We start from the raw sequence: 12,286 nt of genomic DNA on the forward strand, positions 1-12,286 counted from the left end.
CTATTTCAGTAGCCCTATTATGTATAAATCTAGACGTCTTATATATAGGGCTATTTCAGTAGCCCTATATATAAGACGTCTAGATTTATACATAATTTTCTAAAAAAACATTATAAATTTGAGGGTAATAGGTCTATTAAGAATTCCAAAGAATTTTGCGATCGTATTAAAGATTTAAACATGCAATCAAACTATAAGATGTATTCATTTGACGTCAAAAATATGTTCTCGAATATTCCAGTATCAAAAACAATAACTCTTGTAAAGAATAATCTACTTAAATATAGTAATTTGAGTAGGCAAGAGATAGCCGATTTCATTAATATTTTGGAGTTCGTCGTCGCTAATAATTACTTTACTTTCAACGGCCAAATATATAAACAGGAAGGTCTTCCTATGGGAGCCCCAGCTTCGGGAATTATGGCGGAAATTTATATGGATTTTCTTGAAAAGAGCAAAATTAACAACATTAAAGGTATAATAAGCTGGTTGAGATACGTGGATGATACGTTTGCTATAATAGATCATAGCATTACTAATGGACAGGAGGTATTAGAACAATTAAACAATATGGATTCGCAGATTAAATTTACTTTTGAAAGTGAAAGTGAAAATAATAAAGCATTAAATTTTCTTGATATAACAATTATTAACGACTCTAATAATCTTAGGTTTAAAATATTCAGGAAACCCACTCAAACAGCAAACGTAATTAGACAAAATTCCGTACACCCTGCAGCACATAAGAGGGCTTCCTTTTACAGTATGATTTATAGAGCTTATAATATACCCATGTCAGAAGCAGATCGTAAAAATGAGTTGAATACTATTTATTTTATAGCAAAAAGAAACGGGTTCAACAGGCAATTTGTGGATAAAATTATTAGCAAAATTGAGAAAAAATCATTTTCCACATTAACTAAGGATACCAAAAAGAAAGAAGATAGTTACGCCCTTTTTACCTATAGTCACAATAAAATATACGAAATCACGAATGTTTTCAAGAAACTTAATATGAAAGTTTCTTTTAAAACAACCAATAACAACGCTCATCTTTTCTTCAATCAACACACTATTAACAGCGGCAGTAGCAAATTTCAGAAATCAGGTGTTTACAAATTAAAGTGCCAGCAGTGTTCCGCCAGTTATATCGGGCAAACAGGCCGCAATTTTAATATAAGGTACGGTGAACATGTTAATGCGTCAAAGTACGGCAGATTCTCAGCATTCGGTTCTCATATGGACGATACTAATCATTCATTCACGGGCATACAACAAGACCTTCAAATTCTCCATTTATGTAAGAAAGGTAATCTATTGAATATTTTAGAGAACATTTTTATAAATATTGATCAAAAATGCAACCCGATTTATAATCTTAATGAGATATCGGAGGACATTAATATACTTGTCGAGGAGTTAATCAAGAAATTCTTTTCACGAAGGCGCGTGAGTAATGCTTCACCTCACGCCTCTCCCCTTACATCAAACTCCCCTCAACCTCCCCTCACGGTCAGTCCTCAACGACCTTCAAGGACGTCACTCAGTTAGCTTTAGCACTTGAGGTGGAGTGGTCGATGTAGGACGGGCAAGGAGGTGAGTGATTGGATGGGCACTTAGTTCACATTTCAATTGAATTTTATTTCTTTAGTTTCATTCATATATTTTTTCTTTTTAGGCCCCTATTGTCAACACACTATCAGTTTCAACTTGTATCACCAGTATAACTCCACCTCCTGATCAAGAAAGCTGTTGTAATGTGGCATCACCTCAACAATATTTTTGTATAATAGCCACATAATTTTATTCGCACAGCCACTTACTGTGTTTTACATTTGACAATTCGACGTTTTGAACAACATTTTTAACTTATGATTTTATTGGACTTCATGTTTCACATCGTGTTCACGCCTCACTATTTTTAATATTGATGATTGACAAGACGCCACCACGCCGCGTCACATGATACTAAGACTTTTTATCTACTCAATTCAACGTGTCCTCGCCTTATTTTTAATGTGTTGTATTTGTGACTGAAGATGTCCCATAGGAGGACGAAACATGTATCATGAATGTAATTTAATGTAGTCTTTTCAATAAAGACACTTGCAGTATTGTAAAGGTGGAATTATACAATCCAAATTTTCACAAGTTGAAAAATGCCCTTGTCAGATTATGGACTAAGGTGATGATGAACAGCTCACTTCCCATCCACCAGGATACAGAAGAAAACGTCGTTGCGAGACTGAAATCCCGGAAACCTGCCTGGAAGATGGCCAGGGAACTAACTGACATAACTTTTAGACCTGACGAAGCATGGAAGCAAGAATGGGCCAGATTACACCCACATGGTCTAATCAATATTGATGACCCAACAGCCAAACCTCCTGGGTTCAACCTCCAACGCACCATCTGGACTAGATTAAACAGCATACGCTGCGGCGTTGGAACAACTGCTTCTGCACTACACCAGTGGGAGTGGTTGGAGTCTCCTTCCTGCAACTGTGGTGCTGAAGTGCAAACCATCAGCCACATCGTGAAAGAATGTCCTCTACGAGCATTCACTGGGCCTATGGAGGAACTACATCAAGTAACCCCTATGGCACTCGCTTGGCTGGAAGGACTTGACATCAGCTTGTGATGAAATCTAAGAACCTGCAGTTGTGTGTGTGTGTGTGTGTGTGTGTACCTCCTAGTTAGTCTGTAAATACTCTATATCCATGTATATTAATATATTTATATTTTTCTAATAACACTTATATGTAAAATACATTTCAAACAATTGTCATCTGAAGCATCATACGCTAAATAATAATAAATAAATAATATGATCTTCTCTTAAGATCCAACAGGTCTTTTTGATTCATTTAAAAAAATGATGTTTGATTTTGATGTATGCAGTGTATATCTTGGTAACTGTGGCATTTGTCTTGAATTCTTAGTTTATAACTCAAGAAGATTAGACATGTCATTTAAGAAATAGTTAATTTTTTTTTTTAATTTAGAAATTCATTTGTATCTTTACTATTTCTGCTCTTTGTCCGAAGATGTCTCCTACAGAGTAATGAAACGTGTCCCCTTTGATGCTGTTCTGAAAAGGAATAAAATAATTTCAAGTATTGTAAAGGTAGAATTTATCCTCAAAAAATCCTTAACACTTGTTCAAGGTTGACAGTATGGATTAATAATGAAATTCATTTCTTGTGATAAACCTGGAAAGCAGAAATGAGCTTGCTGGGAGCTGAGAAGAAATGGATGCAGAACTGGGGTCGATGAGGAGAGCGCCCTTGTATTTGAAGACTGCGGTGTATGAAGATTTTCCTTGTCTTTCAGTATTTGTATGTTTGAACCACCACCGTCTCAAGGCTATATACTGCCTGCTGTATGCTATGCGGTTAACATGCTTCTCAGCGTGAGCTCTTAGTATCACAAACCTCCATTAGGGGCGCCAGTTAATGCACCCAACTTATCTCCGTACCCACTTTGTTGTGTTCCAGTGCGTTTGCATCGAGCATTTATGTGTGTGTCTCAGGTCGTAAAATGATGAATTGTTGTGTTCCTCTCTGGATATCATAGCAACAAATCCATATTCTTCAGGTATGAGGATTCCTGAAATCCCCACAATAAAGAACTTGGGGAAAACTGGCTTAACGCTATCAAGGCAAGGATCAACCAAGAGTAGTCAATGGATTCTATCCGATTATTCTCGTGTTTATAGCCTGAATTTTAGAGATGAGATACAAGATAAAACTAAAAGAAAATATATTTAAGCCAGAGAGAGTCTTTGAATTATCCCCATTACCTCCTAGCCATAAAAGTAGCTCCACGAAAGACTAGACAGCAACAAGATGGGTAATTCTTAGGAAGAAATCTATGATGAAAAGAGCTCTTCAACCGCAGGAAATACATTGGATGACGAGTACGAAATTCATGTGAACAACGATGTCTCAATCCAAGTCAGTATTCCAACGAGTAAGAATGACAGCAGTTATCAGAAAATCAGACATTAGAGGCTCCAATCGAGAATTCTGAGTCTGAGATAACAGCTGATGACTAACCATAATGAAGTTAAAAGACTACAGAGGAAATCCTGAGACAACTCAGAAATTGATCGTCTGAATAAAGTAAAGGAAGCAGCTAAATATAATTAACGAAAGACTGTTTATCTTTAAAGTCAAACCCATAATTTTCGCAAGACAAAATCCGCGTGGTCAGAACAAATCGCACGGTACTGTGTGGCGTGGGGAATAGTATCCCAAACGGTTACGAATATGGCAGAACTCCTGGTCTAGTGTCAGCTCCGTCACAAAGTACTCTGGACAGGTAGCCTAAATGGAAAATGTTGATAGTGTTTGTCGGGATTTCCCAGTTACTGAAGAAAAGACTTAGAACTTAATGTAAAACACTTAGACCAACAGAGATTGCCGATTCTATGCCTAATTAGGTACGGCTCCTCTACGACCGAACCAGTGACAAGTTTGTTTGCATGGTCAATGTTAAAGGTGTATGTGGCATTGATATTGAAAAATCTGCTCTCGCGAATAAACTGTTGTGTTTTGTTGTAAACGGACTTTCAAAAGAAGTTCTCTATTCCTGATACCTACTTCCTGTGTGACTCATCCATGTTATCCTAGTCGTAAACTTCTTTTCAGATTTCACTATTACCATTTGACAAATGTGAAGTCCCATTTCCTAGACAGTGAAATGACAGCAATGGCATCATCACCTCCAAATACGTGAAAGAAGTATATCACCTGCAGAGAAACTTGACATCGAAGCCTGTTTGGTATTATGAATAAACAGAGGAATTTGGTAAAGATTAATGTTCTGCTGTATAAATATTTCCCTAACACTCGCTGCTGCTATTCGCTTCATGAAAGAAAACCATGCTCGTTTATAAACACGTTTTAGACTTTTCATACGCGGAATCGACGGTGCGCTTCATGGAATCAATTAACAAATTTTTCACATTCCACTACGTCCTTGCCAGAACTTAGCACATTCGGCAAAACAATCCAGGTTGTGTGCATTTCTATTCACCGGCAGATAAAATATTTACAATGGTTGAATGATGATTTCAATGAGTACGATGAAATAGTTCAGTTCGAATCAAAACGTAGAAGACTGAAGTGTATGACTACTGAGACGGCAGATGCTGTCTCGCTAACTGTGAAATCTATAGTGGAATATATGTCTTATCTGTTACAAAATGGGTTAATTTATGTTCTCACTAGATGATTTTCTGGAGACGCAGTAGAAACTGTTTACCGCAGCGAGATTGGGTGGTGGATGTAATGATATGTCTGGCGCACGCGCTGCAATATGTACTATAAAACGTATCCTGAAATCTGGTCATGAACAAAGGATCAGCGAGTGATAGAAATTTTGTTGCGTCCACTGCTGGTAAATAACAATAACAATAATAAAAGAACTGAAAATTGTGAAATGTTTTTACAATGCAACAGTGGGATGATACTAATATATCTACTGTAACTGGTAAGATTTTATATATTTTACGTTTCTATATCTTAAGCCAAGCTCAAATGTCAAAAGTTAGTTTCTGTACGTGCATTTTCTTCTCAATTAGTAACATCATCATCATCATCATCATCATCATCATCATCATCATCATCATCATCATCATCAGTTTTCCACTCCAGTTGCCCAGGTGTGGTTTACGAGCACTCTCCACTTCTGTCTGTCCATGTACCACTCTTCTCTCAAGACGACATCCCAGCTGATTCCTCTTGTTCCTATGTCCTCTTTCACTTGGTCCAGCCACCTCTTCCTAGGTCTTCCTACCGGTCGTTTTCCGGCCACGACTGTGTGTAGCCATTGTTTTGCTGTCCTTCCATCGTCCATTCGTTTGACATGGCCAAACCATTTCAAACGGGCCCTTGTCACTTTTTCATTCAGGGATGGGTACACACCAGCTTGCTCCCTTATTCTTTCATTCCTTACCCTGTCCCTTTTTGTCTTCTGTACCATAGTTCGTAGGAACTTCATTTCTGCGGCTTGTAGTTTGCTGTCCACTTGTTGGGTTGTTGTGCAGGTTTCTAGGCTATATGTTATTATGGGGGTGAAGTATGATTGGAATAGAATCTGCTTTGATCTTAAGGGAACTTGTTCGTTCCAGAGAAGGTTCCGAACTTGATGGTAAAACTGAGCTGATTTTTGAATGCGGTTGTTAATTTCATGCTGTATTCTGGTGTTATCACTTGAAATGATGCACCCAAGATATTTATATTGGTCTACTGTTTCCAGTTGTGTACCTTCCAGCATTATTTTTCCTTTCTTCTTCTGCCTGTTGACAGACATAGTAACAGTTTTCGATTTATTTATTGTTAATCCGTGTGCTTTCAAATGTTCATTCCAGGTGTTCAGCCTCTCTTGGACTTCCTTCTCTGTATTTCCCCAAATTACTACATCATCTACAAATGCAAATGCATTGATGTCTATATTGTTCTTCTGCTTAATTTCTTTCATGACTTCATCCATGACAGTGATAAAAAGTAATGGTGAAAGGGTACTGCCTTGTTGCACTCCTTTAGTGGTTTGGAACCAATCAGAATTACCGTTTCCTATCTGTACGCAACTGCAGCAGTCTTCGTAAAGCATTTTAACTTTCTGGATAAGCCCTTTGGGTACATTCTTCTTTCTTAAACATTCCCATATAGTCGTCCTTGGAACACTATCAAATGCTTTTTCGAGATCCAAAAACACTAGTGTTAAGTCTTTGCTCTTCTCCCAATGCTTTTCTAACAGTATTCTAAGTGCAAATATGAGATCGGTAGTTGATCGGTGTTCTCTGAATCCATATTGTTCTTCCTGTAGTTGTGGTTCTATTATTTTCCTTAGCCTTTTTTCAAGTATTTTCTCAAATATTTTCAAACCATGAGAATAAAGTGATCCCTCTATAATTGCTACATTTCTTCCGGCTTCCTTTTTTGAAGAGAGGTATTATTATTCCCTTTTTCCAATCATCTGGGACTTTCCTATCCTTCCATATTGCATTAATTACTCTATGAAGCCACTGTATTCCTATTGCACCAGTTGCTTTGATCATATCTGCACTGACTTCATCAAATCCTGTAGATCTTTCTTTGGGCATACTATTAAGGGCCATCTCTACTTCCTTCCATGTTGGCGGACTCTCTTGGTCAGGCTCATCATTGCAGCTTAAACTGACCTGCGTGGTTACATCATTGGAGTCTTTCCCAGTACTGTTGTATAAATTATCAAAATAGGATTTCATGATCTTCCTTATTTCTGTCTCCTCCCTAACTATGTTACCATCTGGTTCCTCTATTGCTGTTATGTATTCATTGTCTCTTCTTATATTTCGTATTGTTCGGTAAAGTAGTTTAGAATTAGCTTTGCTGTCTTGCTCTAGTTTATCTGTGAAATCAGTCCAAGCTTTCTGTTTTTCTTCGGCCACAATTTTCTTTACTTGTAACTTCTGATCTCTGTATTTCTGCTGCAGTTCGTTTACTCTAGATTCGTTCCTTTGACTTCCTTTTTGCATTTCTTTGTCTCTGGCTTTCCTGGTTTCATTTTTTACTTTCACAGCAATCTTCACCCGATCGTTCCACCAAGGAGTTTCTTTTCCCTTCATTTTGCTATTAGTTTTACCACAAACTTCTAATGCAGCTCTGACAATGCTTTCTTTGAATCTAGTTCACTCGATGTTGCCTTCTTGTAATGCATCTGATGGTAATTTATTGGTCACTTTTTTTGTGTATTCAACTTGTTTTTCTGTCTTCTTTAGCTCCCATGTCTTAATTTTTGGTTTCCTGTATTTCTGAGGCCTATAAATTTCAATGTGCTTTATTGTTGCGAGGAGAAGTCTGTGGTCACTGTCCAGGCTTTCACTTGGTATAACTCTGACATCACATATGGTCTTTCCTGCTTCAATATCAGATATAAAATAATCTATCAGAGTTTTAGTATCTCCATTCCAACTGTATCTTGTTAGTTTATGACTTAGCTGCTTCTGAAACCAACTGTTGTTTATTCTCAAGCCATTCCTTACACATAGATCTAGAAGACTTTCTCCTTCTGGGTTCCTGTCTCCATAACCATGTGGACCTAGTACATTTTCATATCCACGCCTGTCTGATCCAACTTGAGCATTTAGATCTCCCATTATTATGATATTTTCCTCTCTTTCTATAGCTTCTTCTAAATCAGTTCGGAATTGTTCTTTTTCCTCTTCGTTACAGCCAGTCTGTGGGGCATACACCTGGACTACTGTCAGCACACTCTTGTTAAGAGAGATGTTCAACTTAATAATTCTTTCATTAACATATATTACCTCACTGATGACATCAATGTCCTCTCTTAATATAAAACCTACACAATTTTTGGCTTCTGTTTTATTTCCATTCCAATGTAGTTTGTATCCTTTTCTTAGCTTTTTTGTTCCTCTTCCCTTCCACTTTGCCTCACTCAGGCCAAGAATACAGAGGTTCCTCCTTTCCATCATATCTATCAGCTCCTCGCTTCTGCCAGTCAGGGTCAGGATATTTAATGTTCCAATTCTGTGTTTAGGACTCTTTCTTTTGGGCTTCTTCGCAGAACATCGTACTTGAACATCAGCCTTACGGTCATCATACGTTGCAGATGTTTGAGAAGATGTGTCTATCCGGTATTTTCTTTGCGTTCCGAGGCTCGTTTTGTAGTTGAAAGCAATCGATATAACCCTTCAGTTGACTTGCTAAGCCTAACACTGCTGGGGATTTTCTGTCAGGGGTATTCTCCCTTAGCCTTTGGCAGTTCCCTACCTCACTGCAAGGCAGCAGCTGATGAATTTATGTGTCATTTCCTACACAAGGGTCTCATCAAACCTTCTAGGGGAAAACTCCTCCACCCGTAGCTGTTGGTCTTCCCCTAGTTTGTCGGGTTTGGTGTCGGCCGCCCAACCCTCGGCCAGACAGTCGCAGGTAGTACCGTCTACTGTCGGATACGGTATCAGGATCACTCCTGACCTGTAGAGCTAAGGTCACATATTCATTTGTGTTGAGACTTGTTGCCACTGAATGTCGAATGGAGACGTCCACCGACAGGAATTTGATTTATTGAGCGATACGTAGAGAGGACTGGAAGCCGATCTTTCTCGGAACCTGAGCATTATCCTGAGGAGTTTGACATACTTCTCTTGAACTGGTGAGGCTACGTATCTTTGTCTCAGTCTCAGATATGTGGAGGCCCTCCTCTGCCTTTGCTTTAGTATATTTAGAATGTAGAACTGTCTGGACTCTCTCCAGCTCACTAATGCTTACTAGAGATCGAAGACGGCAGGGTTCAACACTTCTCTGAACCAGATACCTCATAATTCTAGTAAGTGTCCTCCTCAGAGACTGCTCCTCCTGCATGCATGCTTCCTCTTTAAGAGCTTCATTTGGTTCTTCCCCCTTGGATACCGGACTGGATAAAGATGCATGAGGTATAAGCAGCAGCTCTGCGTATTGACCACGACTCAATAGAGTCGCCAAAGTCTTTAATGCTGCTAACTGCAAGAAAGCCAGGCGCAAGCACACAACCTCACATTCTAAAAGCTTTCCATTAGCAGCTCTGGCAGCTATTGTGTCCTTGGTGACCTCTTCCTCACTTGGTTTAGTCTCCATTAGGCGTTCCACACTGCCACGGCGTGTCACTTCCCCAATGATGCTAGACACCATTTCATTGCTAAGAGACTCCATGGTACGGGCCACAGATGGTGTGGAGGAATGTCGCCTCTGAGGAGGAGGTTGTAAACTTACGAGCTCCATTTCAGCCAGCGTCAGCTCACATGGAGGAAAGTGTAACTCACCAGTAAGTCCACTCAGTCTTGCAATCTGTAGAAAAATATCAGGTGAAATACCACTCAACTGGTTTGGATTGAAAGCCAAAGGCTCACAAGGTTCTAGCGTACTGAGCAGAGCATCACTGACACTAGCCTCCATGTCATCCCACTGTACTTTGACAGAGGCTAGACCCTGCTTAAGGGTGCCCAGTAGCATGGCTCGACGTCCAGAGGGCTTGTGAATACACTGGCCACCCACTCGCAGGCCTCTATCCACACCACCAATCACTGCCAGAGCTGGCCACACCTCCTTACATAACTGTTCCAAGTTTACTTGTCGCATCCATTCCATGTTTTTCTCAGGATGTTTGGATTCATTGCTTTCTGCCCCTTCATTCTTCTTGCCCATTAAATCCTCCTCTAGGCAAGAAGGTATATCACATGGTGGAAGTAGTTCTCGAGCCTGGTTCAGTCTTTCAAGCAGTCATTCACCTGCTGAGACCATGTGTCAGTAGCATGCAGACGCCTCAAGAGAGCAATGAGCTTCTGCTATAACGGCTGGCTGTGGAGCACACTGAGGATCACCAGGAAGCATATCACGAGGAGTCCCACGCACTTGCATATCAGTCATCTTTATCTTTTCACCTGGATTTGTGCTGTAGAAAAGTACACAAGGATAGAGTTCTGCTCCGTCAACATCTTCAAAGGCAAGCTATGGCTCCTCTCCATTCTTTCCAAAGCTGACCGTACGAGCATCCATGTCTAGTATAACAGTGATGTAATCTCCCTGTGTGAAGCTTGCCATGCTCAGAGGTAGTTCACCGTTGTGGTACAAGTTACCACTGTAGGCACGGTACAGCCACATGTCAGTAGTGGTCCGATGGCTATAATCTTTGATGGGAAATCGAGCTACCCCCACACAAGTCCCTTCATTGCCTTTGTTCTCCTTCACAATCAGAAACTTCCACTGATAGCAACCTGAGGTGAGAGCAGTGTTCCCTACACCATAGCCACGTCCACCTGGTCCATGCACCAGAGTCTGCCCACCTTCCACAGCACAGCATAGACACTTCTCTGGATCAAATCCCATTTCTTGTACAGGCACATTCTCCTCACACAGCTGATTATCCAACCAGAGATCACCTGGACTATTAAGTTGACAGAGTTTACGCTGCAGTTCTTTCTGTTTCTGTAAGGCCTGACGTTCAGCCACAGCTTGAGGCAAACTCCACATGTTGGCTACAAGCTGGCAGAATAATTCCCTCACAACTTGTTAAGGATAATTTTTCACTTTATATTTGCGTTGCGGACCATCTCTCATTTAACCAACATGTGCTGTGGGTGCGGTAAGTGCTGCCATCTGCCATGTCGCTGTAAACGCATTTCTGGCGGTACAGAACAGGCAGTATATAGAGATTGAGACGGTGGTGGTTTGAACTGATCTTTTCTCTTATTTTCTACTGCTCCCTTTTCCTGTTATTGTGCTTATCCTATTATATGCTCCTTTTCTCATGTTACTGTCTTTTTATATAAGATTTGAATTGTCACTTGTTTGTTCCTTTCCAACTCTTCACCAAGTTCATTCCTAGTTCATATGCAATCTAGGCCAAGAGTATTTTTCCATATAATTGCCTGTCATTTCCCAGAGTGCTTGGTAATAGTGCAGCAGGTACTCGTGGTATTGTTAGAAAGCTATTTTATTTTCCCAGGGCTCACAGTATCATCCTGGTGGACTCTCAAGGGCAAGTGGACTTCAGTGAGTGGTCGCTGAGACAACCTATCGACCCTACCAATCCGCACTGGGAAGCCAAGCACTACACGTGTAAACTGGAGAGCTGAAATAGGACTGGAAAAGTGACATTCAACAGCTACTATCCATCTACTTATTCGCTAGTAGTGTATTTTATTGCTGCAAATCAAATTTCTGCACATGTAAGATGTTATTAAAGACAATGTTTTGTAAAGAAATGTATTGCACAAAACATGAACTGAAGAGGTTGAAGCATTCAGCCAGTAAGAGTCTTTGTTACAAGTGTGGCTGTCCACAAGACAGCTGTGAAAGGTCACACTCCATAGTTGGCAATACAGAACTAGCACTATTTTATTTTATGAAACATTTCCTGCAGAAGCTGCCTTGTGACGAGGTATACTTTTACATTAATCTTTAGAAAAGAAATAGATATGTTTGAGAAATTTATATGGTTAACGATTCTTTCTTAGAATTATAAATGAAACCCAAGGCAATGATGGCAATTTCCTCTAACATTTTAACCCTATAATGCCCGGCGTGACAAATTTGTCACACGACTTTCAGATGCTATCAGAAGCTATAATACATCTCTTTTATCCTTCCCGGACCACAGTTGAAGAAAATATCCACCAGAGTGTGTTCACGACTGTGTGACAAATGTGCTACACTGGGCATTAAGAATAAAAGAGATGTATTATAGCTTCTGATAGCATCAAAAGTCGTGTGACTAATTTGTCACGCCGGGCATTATA

The 12,286-nt window shown here is 39.8% G+C and overlaps 1 protein-coding gene across 5 annotated transcripts in view; it reads left to right on the forward strand.

The window, feature by feature from the left end:
- Window positions 1-11,985, forward strand: part of Tango2 (transport and golgi organization 2) — a 52,927-nt gene extending 40,942 nt beyond the window's left edge. For all 5 annotated transcript variants that reach the window (XM_067158950.2, XM_067158945.2, XM_067158947.2 and 2 more), the window contains one exon: window positions 11,494-11,985. In XM_067158950.2, coding sequence (XP_067015051.2) covers window positions 11,494-11,623 — 130 coding nt within the window. In that variant the 3' untranslated portion in view covers window positions 11,624-11,985. The remainder of the gene's footprint in view (window positions 1-11,493) is intronic.
- Window positions 11,986-12,286: the final 301 nt, after the last annotated feature.

This window comes from Anabrus simplex, chromosome X, assembly GCF_040414725.1.
Source record: "Anabrus simplex isolate iqAnaSimp1 chromosome X, ASM4041472v1, whole genome shotgun sequence".
Taxonomy (NCBI): Eukaryota; Metazoa; Arthropoda; class Insecta; order Orthoptera; family Tettigoniidae; genus Anabrus; species Anabrus simplex.